At 34.6% G+C, this 25622-nt stretch overlaps 1 protein-coding gene across 1 annotated transcript in view; it reads right to left on the reverse strand.

The window, feature by feature from the left end:
- Positions 1–4225: 4225 nt before the first annotated feature.
- Positions 4226–25622, reverse strand: part of EDAR (ectodysplasin A receptor) — a 62814-nt gene continuing 41417 nt past the window's right edge. Inside the window, exons 6-12 of the mRNA XM_072414039.1 lie at positions 12168–12254; positions 11334–11459; positions 9584–9655; positions 9269–9344; positions 8956–9115; positions 7623–7683; positions 4226–6612 (exon numbers count right to left, since the gene is read on the reverse strand). Of these exons, the coding sequence (XP_072270140.1) occupies positions 6278–6612; positions 7623–7683; positions 8956–9115; positions 9269–9344; positions 9584–9655; positions 11334–11459; positions 12168–12254 (917 nt within the window). The 3' untranslated portion in view covers positions 4226–6277. The remainder of the gene's footprint in view (positions 6613–7622; positions 7684–8955; positions 9116–9268; positions 9345–9583; positions 9656–11333; positions 11460–12167; positions 12255–25622) is intronic.

The raw sequence follows: 25622 nt of genomic DNA on the forward strand, positions 1-25622 counted from the left end.
CTTCGGTTTTAACATTAATTCCACAGTGTTTTGCTGTACTTTTGCTGGATGTTAGAGGTCAAAACCCAGCCAGCAATTTGTCCAAGCCAATAAACCAAGGGAAAAGAAGTAGCATTGCTGTCAGTCATAGCCCAAACTACAATATCAATTATATATTGATACATTGAAAGCCAGGTAATCATCAGGACTGTTTAGGGGACCTTGTTCATTCTATTATTGTAGAAATTACCTTAACATTTCATTTTTTTAATATTGCTTTTATAGGATTTTGGTAACCAGACTTCTACCCCCTTCCATTCCCCAGCACCTCCACAGACTTCTCTGGCTCTTGTTCTCTTGTGTATGAGGAAAGTACAACCTCTGAGATTTTCAGAAATGACTCAAGTGATTCAACTGAAGGTTCAGATAAAGGAAATATTTTGGAGGAGGTGGGGTTGCAGAAAAAAATATCTACTGCCGTCTACTGCCAAATATATTGGAAAAGTAGTTTTGGGTAACCTGAGGAGGAATGGAGGGAGATTTTAAAGAAAATTCTGTTTACCTGACCAAGAGACTAAATTGTGGAACAAATGTCTCAGGTTGGATTCTTGTTTGCCACTCGTTTCCAATTTCTGATTTATCTTTTGAGGATATGAAAGTCCTAAGATAATTAATGGATAAGACAGTCTTTCTCAGAAAAACCTTGAGGTCAGGTCAGATGCCTATAGCAACTATGGAGGTAGCCTGGAACTTTTGACTTTGGTTAGATCATGCTTAGAAGTCCCTTCAGAGGCTGTATGCAGGATTACTTTTAGTGTTAGAAAAGGCATCCTAGTTCACATACGCTTTGACAGAATCTGTATGCAACACAATCTGCATTTGCTAACTCTGTTAGCTAGGCCTTATGATTTAAATCCTAGGGGAATTAAATCTAAAAATCTAAACTTTGCATTTTTCTATTCCGGGGAGAGCTACTTTTTGGTAGTGAACTAGAAGAAGCACAAGACAGGTCCACAAACTGAAAGTAAGGGTTTCCCAAGAAAAAACAATATACAAAAAAAGCTTTTTTTGTAGTTTTTGATTCCAAAAAGTGAACTGGACATTTCTATTTGAATAGAAGAGATTATAGTTGTTGCTTTACAGATGATCTGGTCATCAAATGGTTCATATAGTGGTCAGATAGCTCATCAAATGGTTCATATAGTGTTACTGATAGTTCAGTCATTTTGGGTTCTTAGTGAGCTCTATAATAAGAATGTACTTGGCTTCATAATATCCTCCAGCATGAGCAAATCAATTCACCATGGATGGAAAATAAAGCAAAGTGTTTTATGAAACAGTAAATGACAGCCCGCACCTTTCTGCTCAGCCAGCCAGTAAAAAAAAACTAGTGTCAGCACCAGTAATTGAGGACGGCAGCACAGCTGTTCTTGATCATTTCCATTGGCGCTTTAATACAACAAACATTGCAGTGACTGTAATATCCTTTATAGAACCAGTAAGCTCTCTCTCATTACAAAGAGAACTGGATACTTAAATTGTAGAGCACATAAACTGTATTTCTTATTTTATGAAATATTTTACAATATTTGCTGCAATATTTATTTTATACTTATTATTATAGAATAATGTAAGAAACCCAGGAAACCAATAATAATAATAGGGGTAGGAGTTCATACAAAGCCTTTAGCAGGTACCAGTGGGCATAATTCAAGTACAGGTATTCCTTGAGTTTAAGGACATCCGACATATGGAGGACTCCTAGACAAGTTAATGAATGTTTAGGCTCCATAAAGTTTTTTGTTTTGCTTTGTTTGTGAATAACTCACAGTGAGGATTTTATACAGTGACTGACACCATGCTGCCTAATAATATGATGAGACAAACATCTGTCCTAATTGCACTTACTAAAATAATGTACCTGTTCCGATGCAATAGTCATGTCACTAACCTACAGAATAGCTCATTATCTAATGATTTGGCAATAATAATGTACCGAACAGTCTACTCTAAAGCCTTTTTTCATGTTTGAATAAAGTTTACTATACATAAATTTACAAAATACATTTATTAAACAAACTTTAATCCAGAGACAAATCCCTAAACCACTTGTGTGGAATTTTCTTTTTACAGATGGGCTTCTAAATGCTGTGGCTAGAATGTGTTTGGCACTGTACTGATTTAGTTGCTTTATAACAAGTTGAGATTTGACTATGGGGTGCTAAAAGCTCTAAACTGGTCCCTGGATAGGCATTCGCTTGTGGTAAAGCTTTCTGTTTACCTTCAATGATCAATCCAAAGTTCAAGTAACACTTTGACCAGGCATTCTTTCTTCTGCAAACAAATAAGGTGTTATTAAAAGGAAGATTGTAAAATCACCAATAAAACTGTATTCTAACTCTGGCTACCATACCCAGTAGTATCACATGAGCACTGTATTTGTATGCCACAGAACTTTCACATTAACATTTGCTTTTCTAGACATATCTGTGGCTCTTCCTCTTCCCCCGTTTTCAGCTGCCCATGTTTCATTTATGCTCACTGTAGATGTATTCATAAGATGTGTCGACTGAACATAAAGATGAAAGGAAACCACAGCAAAACATCACAAAGGAACAAATTCCAAAGCCATGTCTGAAAGGAAAAAAAAATGACTTAATATGTTACCTTAAATGTAACAGATGTATGCATAATATCCTACTTTTATTATCTTTGCTGAGATGGCACTTATTAAATAGGGCAGTTCTTGGTTTTATTGATAATATGAAGAACACATCTGGTAAATTTTTAATGCATTCTTTATATTAAGAAAGATTCAGTATGGAACTGGAATGAGTAAGTATTGCATTAAAATTTGTTTAGTCTTTTGCCAAGCAAATTACTCAAAAATAAAAAAGCATCCTGACATTTTTAATTACAAGCCATTATCAATTGAAATGCCCCCAGATTTTCTTCTGTATCACTAAAGAATAATTAGAAATCATAGCTGAAGTCTACAGTTTTAATGGCATGGAAAATTTGCCCTGAATAAAAACCTAATCGATCCTCCACCCTTTCCCTGCTATATACAAGATTCAATAAACCTGTTTACATAGATTTTAATTAAAACCTGGCAAATAAGACATATGATGGTCAGACCATTCATTAATGTCTATGGATATCATAAGAACTGTGTGAATATTGAGAAATGAGGCGTCTTTCATAAAAAAACACATGCGAAAAATTGCAAAATCAACCCCCTGTAAAACAAGTATTATTATTCTTACCTTTCAGGACCCAAGGCTGTCTAAAGGCTATTGCTTTGCTGTAGAATATTCATATCCAATGGCTTGTTCCTGCTGCAAGCTGTGGTTTCAATCCCCTGTCATTTTGAAAATGTGTTGGATGTAAAAATTCTGCTGGAAGCCATAGCTTTTCAACACAGAAAACATCCTTGGGTCTATTCTAAAGAGAAGTACCTAGTGCTTCTTCCAGGGAGCTGCTTTTGGATTTTGCTTTAAAGTAAGTCAGCAATGACAGTTCCCTATAGACTTCGTTTTCACAGACTGATCCCACAGCATTTAAACTCCACATTTAAAAGGCCATATTGAAATGATCATTTATTCCAATGCAGCAGATAATTTTTGGGCTGCAAAAAGAGAGCAGATTGCCATGTTTGGTAAGAAATTCATAGACATTTCCATTGAAAACAGAAACAAATTAATTAATTCCCCTCTTCTCTCCTCTGTACCTCTTCCAATAAAGGGCCTAGTTTAAAAAGCTCTATGTTCCATTCAGGAATAAAAAAAAGTCTTTGTAAAACAAGCTATAACAATTCTGATATTATTATAGGGCACAGAGACAAGGCTTGAACAACTGTAGCACATGGATATTGTATTTCCATTAGGCTGATTTAGTCCAGATGACTCTAAAACTACATACACACTTCCAATGGTTCTCGCCCAATAATCGGTAATCATGCATGCATGCATCGTGGAGTGCTCAGTCGTTGGAAAGAATCGTGAAAGATCTTTTCCAACCACTATAATTGCAAGTGTGTATGCGGCTTAAGAATTGCACAGGTTAAAGACTCCCTTCCAGAAATTTACCAATTTAGCAATGAAAAGACTTTAACTTTTATTGTATAGCCCATTATAAGTAGGCGTGAAGGTTTCCACCTTTTACAGACATCATTTGGTTTTCTCATTTTACAATTTTACTGTAAAAATCTTGGTTTTATAAAAATATATGCAAAAGCAACTTCACAAACATTTTTGGCACCTTTTTAATGGGGAGTCACAATGATAAAATATAATAACTTATATATACAAAATAAAAACATAAACATTTCAATGCTGTACTCGTGCAATGCCATTTGGGTTGCTTATTTTATGGATACATACATCAGATCAGGATGTGTAACATAAATGCAGCTTTTCCAAAGCCTGGTAATTGCTCATCACATTTTGAAATGGTAACAATAGTCTGTCACATTTATCTGTTTCTCTGCAATTGTAATACTATATGTTACCTATATAGTAGTTGAAAATACCCAATCACTGATCATATTTTATTGATCTGAAAGCTGAATGATTGCTGTGTATTTTTGCACTTGGCACGCTATCCTTGCTCCTTGCCTTCCTAAATTGTTGTGTACTGCTTAGTTTTTAGTCAAAGCATGACCTTGTACAGTTGTTTAGATAGCAGATTGCTTATGTTCCACTTATTCATATGTATAGAAAAACATTACCTAATTTGATATGTTTTTTGGAATCCTATGCAATCTAATCAATGGGAAAGTCTCACTTCTCTTTCCACACCATGTAAAATAAGTGATTTCCTGCTTGTATTGAATTTAACAAATGGGCACATCTGCTCAGAGATCTTTCCACTTAAATCCCAACGAAATGTAAGAAGGTTGGGTGTGATTTATCTTATCAGAATCAAAAACAACCCAACAGATATGGGGCATGGGTGGTCTCACCTCTTTAAGGTAGCCTAAAGTCAAGTGCTGATGTCTAGTGATGCCCGGGCTTCTTTAGTTCTCCTTTAATAACAACTTATTCACATTCTTCCATTTGCACTTGCTTTTCAATCCAGCATGTAGAACAGAATATGCAGCTGCTACTGTTAATTTAAAGGTTATTGCAGACTTGTTCCACTCAACTGCTTGCTAACAAAATTAGAACACGACAGAAAATGAATTCCTCTCCTCAACACTCATGGTCAATTTAACAGCCATAGGTAAAAATCTGCTGAGAGTTTTCTTTGTGAAAGAATGCCTAATGTAAAAATAAAGAGGGATCCTAATCCCAAACCTCTTGCTTTCATTTCATCACTCCCTAGGCATGAATATAAAAAATTCCTTGCATTGATCCAGCTAGCCATGCCAGCACTACCAGTCTATATATTAGAATAAATGTTTATGGGCTACAAGATGAGCTTCTACTGTGTACAGCTTGTGCTTGACTGGCTTCTCACATTGACTCCCAGAGACTGAGCTTTTGAAAACCTGTCCTGTGTGTTTTAGCAAAGAGAGAATTAGTTGTCAGTATTGCCCTGTGAATGCAAGAGTTGTTATACCAATGCAACCTTATAAAGGCCTACAAAACACATTTCTCTTTTCTCAAAGACTTTTGGTGAAGCTTCAAGTAAATGGCAACCCTGAAATAGCTTATACTCATCTTCCCTTTTTGCTCCCCTTCTGTTAAATTTAGAATTTAAGAGTAGCTTGCTGCTTTTAGACCCTTGCAATCAAAAAGATTAGGAGCTTCAGACCTAAAAGTTATAAATAAATGACTTTTAGAATGTACCAAGTTCCCTTCAAATATCCATATTCGGCCAGCAGCAGAATTTGAGCTGTGCGTCAACATATTTCCCATTGGATAATTATATTTAATATAACAAGAAATCATTTTCACATCTGTTTTTATAATGGGATGTGCAGATATTTTCTATCCCAGAAAATTGTTAGTTTGTATCAAACTGCCAATTGTCTATCAGTAAACATAAAGAATTTAGGGAGAATATAGCCCTTCTGGTCACAGGTTCAATTACAGAAGTTTTGCAATTAAAAGTGGTATTAAACAGTACATAAGGAACCATTATCCTCACTTGTGTTTCACCATTAGAAAGATCTGTCCATTACTTTCCTGTGAAACATTTCTAAAACTCTTACAATCCTTCTTGACGCTACATATCAAAGTTTCCTTGTATTTTTTCGACCCGCAGTGTCCATCCAAATGTTCTTCGTGGCTTATCCGAATGGATAGGTGCACTGTCCTCCATGAAAGTACAAAGACTTAGGTCTCACTATAGTTCATACATTTTCTGTGTTTGGCACTGTAGGTGTTGTGACTATTGGTGTAGATTGTGCCCACTCTACAATATCCGCACAAAGGGATTCCACAGCATCTAGTCTTTCAATCTGAACTAATTTGGTTAACAGATCTGGAATGCTGTATCCTGCAGTGCTAATCCGATCAAAAAGCTGAAGTCCATCTGTCATTCCTCCAATTTCATCTCTTTTTAAGCCAAAACTCTCAGCAAGGTGACGCCATGTTTTCACTATTGCTTTTTCTGTATTGTAAGTTGAGCTAAGCATCCTGCTAGTCTTTTCTAGGCAGTCAAAAGGCAATTCTGTTGGACTTAAACCTGAAAAAAAAAATATAATTACATGGTTTACATTGATTATATTGCAACATTACTGGCTGCTTTGATTCATTCTATCAAAGAACTCTTTTCTAATAACACCTACGTAACTCTCAAAAAATATGTCTCTTTCTGTGGGAAAATACACCTTGAAGCTCAGTCATGTACACTTAGTCAATTTGTTCAGTATGTGGCAACTCCTACACAGCAGCATAGATTCAGCATGGTACTCTAATCCTTGAAAAAAGTACAAAAATTGATTTCTAATAAGAATCCGGGACAGGATTTATACTAAATCAAAAGAAAAAGCAAACATATGCCATGAAGAATAGCAAATACTCACAAGTGCAATTCAAATTACTGATCAAATCTAAAAAGTAAAATTGATAATTAAACCAATATGTGCATTGCATGCTTAATGGCCATATGTTAGTAAATGATTAGGTTATGTGACCTGAATGATGAGCAGTTAATTCTCTGATAAGTTTAATTATACCAACACAATAGGTATAGGAAACAGCACTGGCTAGACTAAACAATGTCAAATGGCTTTGATCTTTGGCACTTCATAACTGCTTATATTGGTTAAAATGAGAAATTGTTTATATCCCTACAAAGGACGTTTTTAGTATAAAAATGGCCAAACCAGATGCTAAAATCATAGAATTATTTGGCTCAGCTAAAATCTCTTACCTTTTTTTTCTAATCCTACATATGCTATGATTTGTAAGAGAGTTTAACTTGGAAATGCCTTGGACAGGGGCTTTCTACACTTTCACCCACATGCTCTATGCTAGAAAATAATAGTAGTAACCACATTGCTTATCCAAAGAATCCTTATTAAAATGGATAGTGATTATAACATGCACTGGGTGATAAAGTCAAATTCTGACATATATTGACATACTGTACATGGGCTATGAAGGTAAGACTATAGAGATATTTAATTAGCTAAATACACCATCCTCTGAAACATCAATAATTAGTTTCACAGTATTTTATACAATACTCACCATCTGCAACATTGCATACATTTGCATAGAGATCTAAAATTTTTTTCCTACGACTTTGAATCTGGTAAAAGAGAAAATATTTGAATAAATTGAATGACCAAGACCCCACATTTACCATATACATAAATTCTCAAAAATGCCTATCAGTATTCATATAGTTACACATCGATTGATTTGGACGGATCAGTGAGTGCTTCAATCACTGTACCATATTTACACTAAAGTGTCATCTGTAGCCCATTCGCTCCATTGTGGCCTCTTATGCTACTTTTGAAAAGTGGGAAAACTACATATGAATAATGAATCTATAAAATATTGACTGAGAAAGTATTATCACTGTTACAAAACTTTAATTTTTCTTCTTGCAGTTATCTTTAAACAGTTCAAAAATGTTTTGGTGACTACTTTATAAACAGATAGGATTGAAGAAAGTGTAAAAACAATGTATCCTATATATGTATTTGTCTCTGGGACACACTGGAGGCCATTATAAATGCTATTCATATGTACTTATTTGTGCCATCCTCAGCATTTTTGTTCCAACATTAAGCAATAAAGAACAAATTGAGGGCCAACTAATAAGCATTAACCACTGTCTACTTTCTCATGCAAGGTTCGGTAGCAATACCATTTCAAAGGTTCAGTACAAGTAACTAATTGTTACAATAAGAATTTACTCTGCTTAGGAAAACAAGACTGGCATCTGTGCAGGGGTTTAAGTGTTATGGTTTTGGGCAATTTCCAGTTGTAATGTATTAACAAAGAGAATTGTTCTGTTCTATATATTCTTGGTAAAAACACTTAAATTCAATTAGGCTAAATAGTTTTATGAGGCAGTGGTTGAGATACTTCTGGGCATGCCAAGTGCCAACAATGCAATTGCTTGCGGCATGCATAAAGGAGACAGATGATTTATCATATTTGCTAAAAAATAGAGTAAACAAAGCATTCCCATTACTACAGAGAAATGGATTTCTTCTAAATGACACACAGTGGGTCTAATTTATCAAAACTTGGGGAAGACAGACTATCATCGGAAAACCTGGGTGATCCAGCAAACATTTTTGGTTAATAACTGTGATAATTTACGTAAACGGTACCACTCACTGCTGCCCCCATTCGTTCTCTATGGGTTTGCTGCAGGGAGAAGCTACATATAACGCCTCCCGAGAGGCAGCAGTTCCCTGGCACGAGGATGCAGTATATGCACCATAACCTCATGGACCGTGTGAACATAGCCTAAGGGTAGCAGTATAATGTCTGTTTGCAGATGAGAGAAAAGAAATATTGTGTAAATAAACATTTTGTAAATAGAAGGCAAATATTATCTTACTCCAGTCAGCTTGTTGTTTGTGGTTGACTTGTCTCTTGCCAGGTGAACTAAGGACAAAAGGCAGAGATCTGGTGTTCCTTGTTTGTCAAGTGCCGCTTCCTCATCGCTGTCCATACTTCGGCTCAGAAGATGTTCATTTTCAGAGGAAGCATCATTTTCACTGGAGAGGGACAGCAAAACACCAATTGTTACCATTTTATATATACATTTTTATACATACATTGAAAGATATCTTCCTTAATATAAGTTTTTAGCTCTATATTTGTGTTTAGAATAGCAGGAAAAAAAGTTTTATCTTTATCAATAGTTTTACCTCTTTTCTGTTTTTATTTGTTTTTCTGATAGTTTTTCAAATTCATCCTTTTCAGGGTAGATGACAACATTTTCAGCTGTAAAACATTTGTTTGGTGTTAAAAGGTTCAAGTGTCAATATTTCTTTAAAAGGAAAAATTAAACGCAATTTAGATTCAGGATTTCTCATGAGCATGTAAATGGGTACTGCTGATATACATTTCATGAAATAGGGCCCCACAAATAATTTATAGATTATAAAAAATGTGGACACCTTTTTTTATTGTATTTTTATTTATTTGGCAAAAATGTACATGTTTACTATATCCATGCTAACCTGGAACTTCTTTTTTCTCTTCCTGGTTGGTGACCTGAGCTTCCACATTCTTTGCATGAATAGTACAGCATGCTGAAAAAAAATACATTTCTGTCAACTAATATGATATATAAGATTTTAACAATAAAACAATAACATATTATTGTTAACAAAAACATATTATCATGTTAACCAATATGTCCATACATATTTGGAATGTCCATGGAAGTGACATGCAGTCTTTTTCCTTTATTATATTATTATAAATTAAGAGAGCTCTCAACATTGGGGGCAACGGAGTCCCTCATTCACTAAGATATTTTGGATAAATTACAGAATGAAACACCTGTAGCCCTAAATCATAGATGGGAAGTCTACCTTTGCATCAAGTGTTTATTTTAGTGAAAATAATACATCTCTCCATTTTTTGCACCTTTGCTACTCAAACTGGGCCTCTTGCATCTGTAAATTATAGTTTTACATTTTGATATTTCTACTATTTTGTTCAGTTTTCTATTATCCCCTACCTACATTTGAAGGCAGGGAGGTATAAGTATAGAGGGACACTTTTTCATGTTGATTTGACGTTAGCCAGCAATTGCTGAAATCCATCCTTGTTACCTGTTTCCCTGAAAATAAGCCCTAGCATGGTTTTTCCATATTTTTAAGGATGCTCGAAGCATAAGATCTACATCCAAAACAATCTACAATATATATAAATATATGGACAAGAGGTGTTCATTTAAGGAAAGCACTATTGCTAGACATGAGAAATTGGGGCAAATGGTTCGAAAGAAAATGGAGTCACAAGAAATTCAAGATGGAATTCAGGGTTTAGAGAGTTATGATGATGTTCCAGAAGATGGTGGTGACATGACTATATTTGAATAAATGTTGATTTTTTGTTCAAGAATAAATGTTGATTGATCATGAAAAATAAGACTTCCCCTGCAAATAAGTCCTAGTGCAATTTTTATAGCAAAAACTCATATAAGACACTGTCCTATTTTCGGGGAAACTGGTAGATGTTTGTCTTTTGTCATGCTGCTTTACAATAAACATTAATAGGATTTAAATAAAGTGCTGGCCTTTTGGATCCCCTAGGGAAATCTCTAAGCATTAAAAAAAATGTCAAAAGCCAATTTATTTCCTAATTACCCACTAAGTGTTTAGTAGACAGGCCTTAATATGTATTCCATATTCCAAAACATTTCAACAGTTCCTTATGAGGGGAGAAGTTATTAAATGTGTGCTATCTCAACTAAAAAGGAATCACCGGATGCTGTAATGCTCAACATTGTGTACATAAAACTAAGACAGCATGTTGCAGCTGGTTCTGATTAGTATCATGTATGTGGTAAATGAAACACACTTTGATATCTAAGGAGCATATGACAAGGTCCAGAAAAGCTTTAGCCATCTTCATTTCTGAATACAAAGCATGTGCCATAGGCAAGTCCAGGATTTAATCAGAGAGATATGCAAGGTGATCACAGCCATACCACATATACAATTCAGTATATCTATATATTAGTGTACAATGAATATACAGAAGAAAATAGAACTAATAGAAATACTGGTTTAGATGTATGTTGTATGCACTCTAGCAAATAGTCTGCAAATCTATGATCTGATATCTATGTCTGCAATTTAAATTGAATTATTGTTGTACCGGATGATACATTGGCATTTTTATTTGGATGCCGTGGTACCTTTCTAATTAAATGTGAACAACACTATTTAACTTTAACAATAATCATCAGATCATTACCTCTAGCTGGTTTGGTCTTGACAATATAGAACATGATAATAAGAACAATAGCAATGGCCATGATGAATATTGTAGACATGGCAATAATCAAAGCTGTGGCCAAGTGTCCTTGTCCAGGAACATCCACTAAAAGAAAAAGATCATGTTACTATTACAGAAAATGGTACATAGGTCAATATATCCTAATATTTGTTAAGGGTTCAAGAGCAGAGGAGGTTAAGCATGTAATAACCGAAGATTGTCAGTCCTTTCAAGATTCTCAATAATGATCTGAGACTGAAAATACTTACGCAGCATGGGCAGACACAAGAATTATGGTTTGGTCCACTAAAGTGAAATGCATTGCTCATTAGTGCTTTGTGCTTAGTTAAATCTGTTCATAAGCTCATCACTTAGGGCCCTATTTATAAAACAGGGAATCTTACAATCCCTGGTGGGATTGAATTACTTAAAATATATACAAAGTAAAAACAGTTTGATCTAGCAGGGGATGACTAAAACCCATGTTCTTTGGATTCCATTGGGGATATTTTCCTTTACTTACTGTGCTAGAAACATAGTGGAAAGTGAAAATTCGATCATGTCCTAGACAATTGTATCATTGGTCACCATGACAAATAAAAGAATTCTCAACAGTGGAGATATAGAAACAATTTAACAGTTATTTTAATAACTATAAGAATAAATGATAAGGAATTGGGTGCTATTCAATGCAGACAGTGATCTAGGAATTAAAAAGCTAGGCAATTCGGAAAAAACAGAATTAGTAATATTGCAGACATGATGCTCAACCTCTAACTAGCATATCATAGCATGAGAATTTAGATCTCTTACCTTTGTGTGCATTTTGGACAGGAGAAGTAGTGCTAATGCCCGATGTTTTTACTGATCCACCTGGAGGAAAATGTGGTGATCCAATACCTACCATGAAAAGAAACACTGATCAGTTACCATCAAGTACCAGGTTAAAAATCCTAACAGCTTTATTTGTCTAGTAATAAACTTGAATTAAAATTATACTTCTCACTTCATTTGGCTGCCCAAAGGAAATTGAAAATATTAGATTGACATCAAATGTAGCCAAAAATATGGTCTAATTGTCCAGACCCCCTACAGTTCCTATTGTAAGGCAAACATCTCACTACAACTCATCAACCCCCTGCTCATGCAACATGGAGAACAATGGACATTCAACACCCCAGTGTGGCTAATATATTGGGATGGTAAACCTGAGCATGTGTTTGTATTAAGAGGAAGATGTCATAGAGATCATTCTCTCACACAACATAAGTATTGCCTGAGCATGGGCAGGACCGAGCAACATTATTAACATCTGGGGTCTATATACCTGAATATTCATCATGAGAATGGGGTGGTGGGAAAAAGCTTTTAGGAAGCTAAAAAAGTTACACTGTTTATCACAAATTCAATGAAATACACAACCCTATGGAGAAACAAGAACTGATTCTTTGGAGGCTTGATGTTTAATTTGTTTAGAAGAATACCTAACAAATTCTAGTTTTAAAGTGCAGTAGGCACCGTATTTTTGTACATAATTGTCAAACATTGATTATGGGTGTTCAGTATCTTACAGAAGAATAAGGAAAACAAAGAAAAAACTAAATAATCTCCCAATATGGTATATATGCATTAATTTCCTGGCTTCCATTCAAGCCAGAGGGTGATAACTAACCTTTACATGGTTTGTATTAAACTATGGCACTGTACAACAACAAGTTCAAAATTCTCCATTTAGCACAATTTCGAACCTTTACTTTGCAAATAACAATACTAGAAAGAACATATTGACTACATGTTCACACAACTGCAATCCAATTACTATTCACAGGACACTAGCCCAGATCTATTACAACAAGTAAAACAAAGGCCATTTTAACATTTAACAAGAAACTATGACAGCATACTGTTCAAAGCATTTTAGGAAATTTGAAGGTTCCATGAGTAATTACTTTTTGCTTTTGAAGTCTATCCTGGCAAATTATGCATCTTTTTTAGGACAGATTGGTGTTTCATCTGTAGCGTATTTCATTAAATCTAGATGTATTTTTTTAGCTGTTAATTGGAAAATTGAAAAAATGTTTCCGCACATACAATAAATCCCATAATGAATTTCAGACATATGCTTAGAAACCTGGAATATATTTATATTTACTTTATTTTGAGTTTCTGGTAATTTTGGAGTTTCTCTTTCTTTTACAACAAGCATAGGAGGAGGAGGATATGGTCTTTTTGGGCATCTAATATAACTTAACATGGTCACACAAATTACCTATATTGAGGTTTTGATATTTATTTTACTAAATACCTACTTATTTTTACAGTGATTTGTTGCAGCAGTGGAGACTAAATTGAGCTGGATCACTCCACTAAGTTGAGCTCTGGAACTGAATTGATTTGTTTATGATGTGTATATTGAAGAATATGTACAGTATGTATGGGAAGCAGTTAATTTCACTGTTATTATATTATTAAACAGGATTTATATAGCGCCAACAGGAAACCCATCCAATTAAAAGGAGAATATACTAGCTCCACAGTATGGATATATAGGTATAAGTATAGCTCCAAGCCTTTAGGTATACTTGAGGTTGCATAGAATAATTTTCCATTAAAGCCAATACTATACTGTAAATGTGTTAGTGAATCACATTTTGTTGAGATCAGCACATGCAGCATTCATAGTGTAATGTAAAGTACTTTTGATCTTCGCTGGAAGTCTGCTAAACCCCTTAGCACAGATTACTACAAGGAGCACTGTCAAAGCATGTTGGTAACCTGAGAAGCAGATAAAACAGTATTTAACTGAAGGAAATATGAGGAGATACCAATGGCCTGCTGTGGCCTGAATACCTTGGTAGGCAATTTTATACTTGGCACTAATAGTTCAGTTATATTTTTGCAGAGATTGCAGTGATGGCTAAAATCCAACTTTTATCTTACCCTACTGCAGAAATGAAATGCCAACAAATGATCATTAACTCTGACAGACAATCACAACTATGAATTACTCCTATGACACAATCCTGCTAAGAGGAATACTCACAGCAGCTCCAGTGCCACATAGCAATGATATACTAATACAACTAGAAACATTTAGTACAATGTCTGGTTTCTACACTTTATGCTCTACTCAGGAAATCATGGGTAATGCATTGCATGTGCACAAATAGTTCATAAATACACAATACATTACAGTTACCATTTCCAAAACTCACAAAACAACAAAAATTAACAAGGGTTTTGCAATTACAGGTAGTTCCCGGGTTTTTTTCTAAACTTTAAATTTGTATCTATGTCGGAACAGGTACATTATTTTAATAAATGCAGTTAGGACAGATGTTTGTCTCAACATAATATTAGGCAGCATGGTGTCAGTTACTGTATAAAATCCGCACTGTGAGTTATTAACAAACAAAGCAAAAAAAAAAAAAAAACTTTATGGAGCCTAGACATTCATTAACTTCTGGGGCAAACTGTGCTTTGATATGCAAAAAGAAACAACTGCAGAGTTTGTCTTGGTCATTAAAGAGTTACAAGATGTTGCAGAAGAGCTTAGTCTCAGCTGTGTTTACCAAAAGATTTTTTTCTGCAAGTCATGCGAACCGCCCCCTCCCCCCATCAAGCCTCTGTCCTGCACACAGGGAGCAGGGAAGCCCCGTTTGTATCTAGTATTCATCCGTATGTTGGATGTCCTTGACCCAGGGACTACCTGTACATGAACTAGGGAGCTGATGAAGGAGAAAGTTTATTTCTACTTTCTACCCAAAGAACACCTGAAAATCAGTATAGAAGTCTCCTTACCACATGTCAGTACACCAGTGCCTAGCTTTACTAAAATACCATGTATTTTAAAGTAGTATTGTGATTGTACGAGCTACTAAAAGCTGATTTTCAATTGATTTCTTCACTCAATGATGTGTACAAAATGCATGATTACCATTGCTAAGTATTCAATATTTACAAAAACAGAATTTAATAAGCCCAGAAAAACATAGAGAGAAATTACTGAAATAATCTATGGTGGGACACCTAATATTGCGACAAGATAAGAAAAGAGTTGGACGACAAGATTATGACATAAACAGCATAATAGCTGTAAAAGAATATACACTTTGGTGTTTTTAATCACTACGAAATATTTTCCAGGTCTTCCTGTATTTATAGTTTATGAGGCTAAATGGCAAAAAATGTAAATAATGTTTTTAAGGCTACAATTTTTTATGAGACCCTGGTTCCTGTATTAACAAAATGCTCAGCAGAATTGATGCTAAAACATGTGTCATAAGGCCAAACATATGTACTGTAAATACTAGTACAGTGTCATCTGTAATATTTTATATTTAACAGAAATCACAAAATGAATGCATCCCTGCTCTTTGGAGTTATTTACCTAAATCAAAGTTGTCAGGCAGAAGTTGTGGCCTGAGAGCTGTTATAATGGGGACATTAGGGACTTTTAGGTCAATATTTGCCACTCCAATGTTTGCCTGGGGCAGCACATGTTGGACAAGTGGACAAATCACAAGGCTATTTTAAAGTAGTGCATTGGGCTGGGAGTTCAAACTCCTGTGCAAGCTCATTAACAAATTATTTAACATTGGTTAGGCTTATTTAAAAATACTAATCCGTTGCTTTGCCCTTTATGGGCAAATAAAGGGAATGGAAATATATATCAAGTATGATATATGTAAAAACATGGCCTAGTATTAAACTAATTTGCATTGACACCTATGAAATAAAATGTTCAGGTGAACAGGTATGTGAATACTTTTATTTTAGAAATGCTTTAAATGAAAACCAATTTTACAATCTATTATCTGTTGGATTAAGAGCTCTAAACTGGATCTTCTTTTTTTTTTTTACAGTTTTAAAGTATTATATATTTCTGTTTGGTAATTTTACTGGGGTAATAAAAATAGGTGTAATTTATTTATTTATATACTTTTTTCCTTTGGAAAAGACTTGTCTCCACAACAATGATCTGCTTTGTTGTGTCTACTCTGTTGCTTCTTTCACAGATCATTTGTTTCTCAGATCAAGTTATAGACTTGGTGATTTCATCATCATGGGCAATGCCAGACTATAAAGTCATAAGAATAATTTAGATAAAATCAGACATAGGTGTGTTTATTAAATAGCCTTTAAAGCACTGGAGAACTGGGCACACTGCCCATATGGAATCGTTCCACCTGATTTCCAGAGCCTGGCCAATACATTTCAGACTTTAAAAGCGGTAACTAAGTGTGCTAAATACTTTATATCAGCAACATCATATTTCTCCCTTTTTAATATAATTTCTTTTTTTACCATAATATTCCTTGTATGACATTTAATAGAGAAAAGCTGTCTACACAACACTCATATAAAGAAAAGCGTATGTGTTAAAAATCCAGCAGATCCCTGTAAACCTGACCAGAACAATTTATGTGTTAAAAGTTATTAAGAAATATGCCTTAGAGCTCCATCTAATTACAGGTATGAGCAAACTTGTCCAGAGACTGTTATATTTTGTTTCCATATTAATTTCCACATTGAACAATATAGTTTATATTACAATAACAGCAAGATTTCAATATGTAAACCTGCCGTAGTTCAAAAAAAGTACATTGTTGTCCACGCACAGCAAAAACATGAACACATAGAAAAGGATTTCCTTACATTGGACTAAGGGGAATATAACGTGGAATATATTGTAATTTATCATTACCCCTGATCTAAATAATTCCGTCACAACCAATACAATCAAAACTCATAACAAAAATGACAGTTTGAGAATGAAAGTTTGAATGTGAGCAGATGCAGTTGGGTAATATTGATAAAGGTAATAGTCTAACCATATTCTGCTTTTCAGCTGTTTCATGCACACACTGGGGAACAGACTGCAAAAATGTTGCTCACATATCCTCTTTACTCCAATAAAATTAACAGGTCCTATGCAGTCTGTATACAACTTGACAATGGATCACCGTAAGGTCAGCTGCATCTCTGGACTCTATCCTTCATTGAGTTAAAGCTGTAACAGCTACGGGGGCAAACCTTGCAAATGGGTTACATTGCTACAACAGCTGTTTCTGTATAAACTACCTACACATAATTTTATTAAACAATCATAAAAACTGTTTTACCAAGCTAGACTGGGTTAACTGTCTTGTATACCAACAAACTCCTTCACCTATGCCCTTTCTGGGTACTTTTTAGAAAGTCAATACTGTTCATCAAGGCTACTTTGTGCGGAGCAGAAACTAAGGACACACTGAATCCAATGATCAATTATTATATTTTAATATACTCAATTCCCAAATAAAAATATGCCCCGTTACATTTGCATAGGTAAATGTGAAATAGACCTATACCGTATTTTTTCCCATAATAATGAGACATATAGTAGTGTTAAATATATGAAGAAAATGCATAAAGAAATGTATACAGTTATTGTTACAATTGCTATATCCCCCTTCTATTGTGTACTACTCTCACCCACTGCTTAGATTGTAAGCTCTTTTGGGCAGGATCCTCTCCCCCTCCTGTGACATTATTTTTATAAGTCTGTCATTTGCAACCACTGTTTAATGTACAGAGCTGTGTAATATGTTGGCGCTTTATCAATATATTTTAATAATAAAAATATTTTCTATCCAAAGGTGATTTGTAAAGAAATTGTAGTTTAAAGAACTAAAATGGCTGTTTAGCCACAAATAAATATTTATATTAGAAAATTAGAAGGAACAGATTGTTTAATACAGTCAGTAAGGCATTTGGCCAATTAGCAACACTTTTAATGCCATCAAAATAAATTCTGGAAAGCATCCACAGCTTGGTCAATAACCTACATAAGGCTTTCAGTATTTGTTTTTGGCACCTATCAGAATTAGAGAGAAGGCATCTGCCCAAACCACAGAATTCATTCCACTACTGAAAAAACTACATCATTAAGAATCATTAAATAATACTAAGGAGCAAGGGAAGGATGGGGGAAAGCAGTTACTGCGTTTGCTAATTTGGTGTAGCTGTGGCAGTGGTCTGGCCATAAACACAACAACTAATATAGTTTTACTTTCATCCACTTCTATCCACGCCTTTTATATTATTGTCTATCATTAGAATATGTATAGAGTCTCTTTGCACTGGTTAATTCTGTTAATTTTGAAGATGAACATGAAAACATGTTGAATTATGTACATGGGTTTCCTATCTTTGTAAAATTGGTCTTTGGACTTCTCAGTCAAAATATTCACCTCCTAGGCTAGAAAACCACACATTTATTTAAACCAAAGACACAATACACTGCCAATCAAAGCAAGCTGAGAAAGATTTGAAATAAACATAATATCTGGTGCGGGCACAAAATTTAAACCATGAACTAGGAGATGATTGAAAAGTGATGTTGTTATTCAATACAGCAGCAGTAAAATTTTTTAGCACAATTCATTAATATTGTGATCTTCCTTATAATACAGAATTATAAGGTGTCCTTATAAAAAATCTTCTTTTAAAACATAGATCACCTAAAATGTTTGGGTATTTATTTGGAGTAAAACTATTAATTTATAAGGTCATTTTACGATCTATTCCTCCTTTGCTGCTCCAGATGAAAGCAATTGGGCAGACAGAAAGGAGGAAATGAATGTTCCCTCATCATAAAACAATATAGAACACATGCTACAAGAAAGAGTACAGGTCCCGTCTAGGCACTCAGTATGTAAAATGGAGAATTATAGAATAAGCCGGCTTAACCATGCAATCAGGTTCATTTCCCTTCTGGTTGATGTTCAAGACCAATAAATTCACAATAAAACAACACTGCTTACCAAGACTGGTTTGTAGCCAACAAACAATTCTGTAGTAGATAACAATTAGGATAGGCTGTAAATCAAACAACTACAAATGTATGTTAAGGTATTCATTAAATGTTCAATGCTTGTGTTACCAAGAAGTTACCAAAAAATACAGTCCTTATAGTGTGAACAAATACCAGAACCATTAATGGACAAACCAGCAACACGTGAATACACTGAGAAAGATGGTGGCCATTAAGTTAGTTCAGTTGGTACTCATTGAGCTTCCTAAAAACTGACATATGATACCTTTTCAATTTTACACTTGCTTAGAGAACTTCAGTCTTGTTTAGTCCAGTATTAGTGATTCTGTCACAGTATCCAGATAAGTTAGCAGTTAATATTATTGTTAGTGTTAGTATTAAAAACTCAAAAGGAGGCTTTAGGACAGTACAACATTAGGAGAGAAATCTTGCAAATCCTGAGACCTAAGTAACACCCAGAGCCATATTTCCTGCCAATGAATTGGCCATGTTACATGTACAAAATGGTGTACAGGAAATTGGACTACATGAAATCTATTAATGTTAGATTATTAGATAAATCCACAAACAGGAACCAAAATGCAGTGTGCCAAAATGCCAACACAAACAGTTAGTATTATTGCATAAAGTATTAGTAAAAAGTAGTATGATTGCTCCTGGGAAAAGGGTATATAGAAAAACCTATAAAAGAATATTCTCTACTTTTCTGTTGAATTCCCTTACCATAAATACAGCTATAGAGGTAATATTTGTCAGCAGAGATAATCCCTCTACCGGAGGGATTTTGGGTGAAAAAATACAAATTGTTGGCAGTTGCAATGAACATGTTAAGTGGAGTAGAACAGATACCTTGATCATTCAATGTACAGTTTGGTTTTGAAGAACTCATTTATTTATAAAACTTTATCTTTTAGGAAGTAATATTTCAACCTGTTTATAACTAATCATCAGTGTACTTGAATGTGTAGGATAATATACATCATACATTCTTCCTAAACTACCAATTGCTTGGATCAAATTTTTTAATCAAATTTTTGCAAATCTGCATTTTTAAGCAGTTAGTTTTCTTTTTTTATTATAATAAAATAGACATTGTTCATTTTATTACTCAAAGCTTTTGTTACTAGGTGGCATTATTGAACTTAGTTTTTTTATCTGGAATTTCAGTTTCAATAGGACCTTGGGGGTTTTGTGCTGCCCATATCAACCATTAGCTATCATATTTCTAGTTTTAGGTCTGAACATGTTTCTAGTCCTACCCTATCATACCTGCCACTAAAATCCTATATGGGCAAAACAAAATAAGTTATATGTGCCACTTGGTGATTTTTTATTTAAAGTATTCAGTAATAAGATAATATATATATATATATATATATATATATATATATATATAAACATTTTATTTATATGGATCATATAAGTGTAATATTGGAGTAATGATAAATGGATGATTTAAACACAAAAGTCAGTGGGGTAATTTGTCTTTATTCACACTTAGATCGTGCTCTAAGAACACTAATTGTAAATTATTTTTTTTCACACTTTCCTGATTCTTAAAGGGATTATTCCAATTCAACATTTAGAAACTAAAAGCTGCTTTGTGAATTCTAATTCGGGGGAAATGCTATTATTTATGCAAAATTGATTTTCTGTGAAGTTGCTTCTAATAGGAGATATACTAAACTTTCTATGACACAATGCTTTATCAGTGTAATAAGTTCCTATGACACGTATTTGAAGGCAAGGTCCCAGTTGTAATTAATTACAGGGATATGCAGGCCCTTTGTCTTAGGCATCTCAATGCAGGTTTGAACTATACATGTGGTTTTCCAAGAGCTGCCAAGCAAAGCACCTGCATTAGAAGGTAAACACACAGCTGCTACATCCTGACATTCTTTTCTGAATGGCCCTGTGTTCTTTGGATATGAATAACAACATGGCAAAAAGGTTTAAGAGATGCAGAATGTAAGTTAGAATGTGTGACTGCATTCTTTATAGAACAATAAGCGCCTTGAGAATAAGGGGAGGTACTATGCCTCAATAAATACCAAATTGCATGTGCATACTAATTACTGGCTTCAGGAATATTATGTGGGTGCAGAATTTGTTGTGTGTGAATTTAAAGAAAAAAGTGTAAAGGTATTTTAAATGGAAAATGTTCCTTTCTGCCCATGGCCAAAGCAAAGGGCCCTTGAAATTAATGATAAACACCTTCTACATACACCCTTCTAATAACCTTGTTTTGTGAATTGTTTTTCTTGACTGGAGTTTCCATACAAATTGATCTCTGTTTAAACAGTCTTACTATACAGAATATATATATATATATATATATATATATATACATTAGATATTGCCCCATGTATATTTGGGCACATGTAGGCACATATACATATATTTTAACCACTTTTGCACTGCACTGTCTTAGGTATCATTTGATGGGTTTGAGAGTTATTGTGACTGTAGTCATGTAGTAAATTTAAACTGTAAGCTCCTTTGAGGGAAAGGACTGATGTGAATGGTTCATTGCATGTATAACTGCTAAAAAACACAGCAGGATTAATATAGTTAAAACAAACTGAACCAATGTCAGCACAATTTTCAGTGTACAGGGCTAATTAAAAATGTTTTGGAAATGACCTTAGCATTGACGGGCCCATGTTATTGGGACCCTAATGGCATCAAAAATCAATAAAGTATTGTAGACTACATGTAGAATATGCTAAGGCATGGGGGTTAATTTACTGAGGGACTATAGGCTGATCACATAGCAAAGTTATTTATTCCCTTGCAAGGGATATTTTACTTTCCTTAGTCAATGTGATGAAGCTCTGCTGACTGCAACCCTCCAACCATAAGCAAGGGCAAGATGATGTACAACAGTTGTTTTAGTTTTCATTGCATATGGTTGGGTATTCATTGCAAAGTAAACTTAGCCCCATGCTCTAAACTAAGTGATTATCACTTGATAACTCAACTTATTAAGTGAACAGCCTAAGTTCCTCTAGTAAGTTACCTGCAGCATCTGCAGCCTTTCTTTTACTCCTACACTGGGACAATGGCATCTCAGCAAGATCTTAAAATGCAGAACATTCTGTATTAGCAACATACCTAATGCCAAATGTAAATTTCCCATCCCATATCTGCCTAAAAACAGAGATAGTTGATGCTAGACCCTTTAAATTCACACTACCTGATTGTACGGAATTCAGCTACCTAAAAAATGGCTTGTTTGCCGTCAATAGTAACAGTGGTTCCCTCATTAAGTTACAAAATGTTGAGGCTGATATACTGAGTGCAGTTCTCACCAGCAGTTAGGGGACACATTGTTATTATGTATGTACAATTTATGTACAAACACAGAAAATATTGCAATAGTTATGGTAATCATGGTTCATACTCATTATTGGTAAAATATTTTTATAATTCTTCGTATAACTTGGAACCAGGATAATTTGTATTATATAAAAATAGTTTATGTACTTAAAGATAAGTGAAAATATAAACTTGCACAGTGTGCTCTAAAAAAACATTTTTTTCCCCAAGTGTATGATCTGCATATTTTAAAAAATGTTCCCCCATTTTTCTATTACTACAGTACCTCCAATTATATAATAGATTATTTACTTGATCTGTTTGTGACCTTTATTGGGACATTGGCTGTTAGAACTATATACATCTATTATATGTCATCTTCCAATAAATTGCGCACTGTCACTTGTGGAAAAACACTGCATGTTTATTATTTATTGCTTACATATCAACATAGAAAAGATAGGACATGCTGATCATGAACGGTTAGTTAAGATGAGTTAGTAATGTTAATGGTATGACATAGAACAAGATATTGTGGACAGTCTACAGGTTATGGAATGTGACATAGGAATGGCATATAAGGATGGACAGACAAGACTGATGCTCAGTTGCTCTCAAGACACTTTACACGTTTTCTTTGTTTCTTCTTGGAACCTGAGAAGAAAACAAAACACATGCAGTGAGGCAGTGTGGGAGTTAAAAGAGTGTTATCTCACAAGGTGACTGCAGCATACACATAGGATGTTTTAAAGCTCGGGTTGGCTTTTGAAACCCTCCATGACGCTGTAAGCTGACAGAGAATTAACAAAGAACTTGGAGCTTGTAACACCGAGGTCACAGCCACTGTGTGCTTGAAGTCCTGGTTGATAGATCATTTTTTTACTTTTTTTTTAGCTTGTCCTCGTGTCACTGCCTAGAAAATATTGTAGTTGTAGTCATGCTTCATGTTGGTTGGTGGAACTCAATGTCCGATCACTGCAGTGTCATGGGACATGCTAACCAGGTCACCATATAGTATGCTGTGATTAGGCTATTTCAATAGATTTTGGTAATACAGATGGCTTGGGCTCTTCACTTTCCATTATCTATGATTCTGTTGGTTGCTCCCATTGGTTTCACTTTATGTCTTGTTGAAAGATGATCCTTTATTTTGCACACGCTCAGCCTGTTCTCATTGTACATTCTTGTCTATGATCTGCTTTGAATCATTAAGTATTTTTGGAGGAAAGGAGTACATCTGTCCAAGATTAAACTAGACTAACATAGGATGGAACTCTGCACTGCAATTTGATTGTTAAGTCATATGTCAGTGCTATAAATATTTTAAATACAATTACAGCCAGTTTATAAACATTTTGCTATCCAATAATAATATATGCTATGAAATCCATAGCATTTGACCCTGGGCTATAATCCAGTTTCTCTTTATGTGACTGTAATAACTAATGTACTGTAAAACAGGAGGATACTCAGACAACACTGTGCATACTTACAAACCGCACCCAAAAATATTACAAAGGCAGGACAATGTTTTAAGCATTGTTATAGATACGTTTAAGTTAAAAGCTTACATTAAACTCGATAATGTTTCCTCTAATAATTAGACAAATAATATTACAGGCAATCTGATAAAAAATGACATAGCCAGTTACTGTTGTGACCCTATATATGTGTATAAGACCTGTTACAATGTTAAACTGCCCACTATAACCCCCAACCTCTAAAACAATGAATACCAAAGCCTAAACTCACATACAAGCAGTATAAGTAGCTTAATTTGATGCGGTATTCTTTTTTGCAATGCCTGTTCAGCAGCTGATCAGTTTATATGTTTACAAGAAGTATGCTGATAGGCAACTAAAGCAAAGTGACAAAAAGATAAGCTGAACACTGTGTTCAGGTCTAGGATGAAGTCGTTTGAATGATACTGGCCCTCAGATCAGAAAGATCAGAAAGTTTTAATTTCATTTGTTTGCTTGTTTATGTTTAGTGATTCAGAAAGTACTATGACCACAGGCAGAAAAACAAAATATTGTTTCTCCTTTACAAGATTTCTAAATCCTTGTCAGCATCCCCTCACAAAATAGGTATCCTCATTGTTTGTAAAAATGTGATGTAGTCTGCCTAATTTAACATCATGGAATACAACCGATTAATCTGTCAGTACTCTACAAAGCCAGCTCTTATTGTTTATTATCAGCAATCACAAACATAAATCAATCAAGCACACATATCACTATTACTAAACAACAAAAAGTACCTCTCTACCCATAAAAACAAATGCCAGCTCCATTAAGGCCCCTACAGCCTATGCAAAAATGACTTGGCTATCAGGTGCATTATAGATGCTCAGCATCTTTGGAGACTGCAGAAAATCTATTGTTTTAGTCTAATAGACCGATAGAGTCAAAAAAGAAGATCAGCATGGAGTAAAGTCTGCGTTGGTTGTGGGGTTGACATTTGAATTGGTTCTGTAATGCTCTCAATTTACCCACCAGAGACCCCTTTCCAGAATAAAAAAATGCACCGTATATGTAAGTAAATGCTTGACTAGACTGGAACCTACCATATGCGTATATTTATCTGGTATCCTACTACTGTGTTTTGTTTTTTTTTATGTAATAAAACCCTCATGTGAACAATATTAGGTTGTTTTAGCTCTTTAAAGCAAACCAGCCAAAAAATAGCACTACTTATCATTGCCCTGATTCCCACTGTCATTACTGCCAATTACAGCATCATCCATTATTGTCAGTACTTGCACATGGGCATGATCCTCTCCCACATATAGCATGTACCTGGCAATTGGCCATTTAAGACTGAAGCACTGAATAGTGAGGAGACAATGTCATGTGCTTCCCCGTACTCGAAAGCATAAGGAGTAGGTAGTCAGAATCACAAGGGTGGGTATTGTAGGGTCCTTGGTCTGAAGTAATAGTTTCAGCTTGTTTTTGAACTGTTTGTTATAGGTTTATGATGCAAATAAAACTCTTTTCTTAAATTCAACAATGCATGTGTAATAATTTTAACTCAGACACTTGTAAATTATCTAGAAAGGAACAAGAGGAGAGAATGAGGTATAACAACCTGATTTCAACATAGTCCAACCATACAAAAAGTGTCACAGGTAG

The sequence above is a fragment of the Pyxicephalus adspersus genome, chromosome 1 (genome assembly GCF_032062135.1).
Source record: "Pyxicephalus adspersus chromosome 1, UCB_Pads_2.0, whole genome shotgun sequence".
NCBI classification, from domain to species: Eukaryota; Metazoa; Chordata; class Amphibia; order Anura; family Pyxicephalidae; genus Pyxicephalus; species Pyxicephalus adspersus.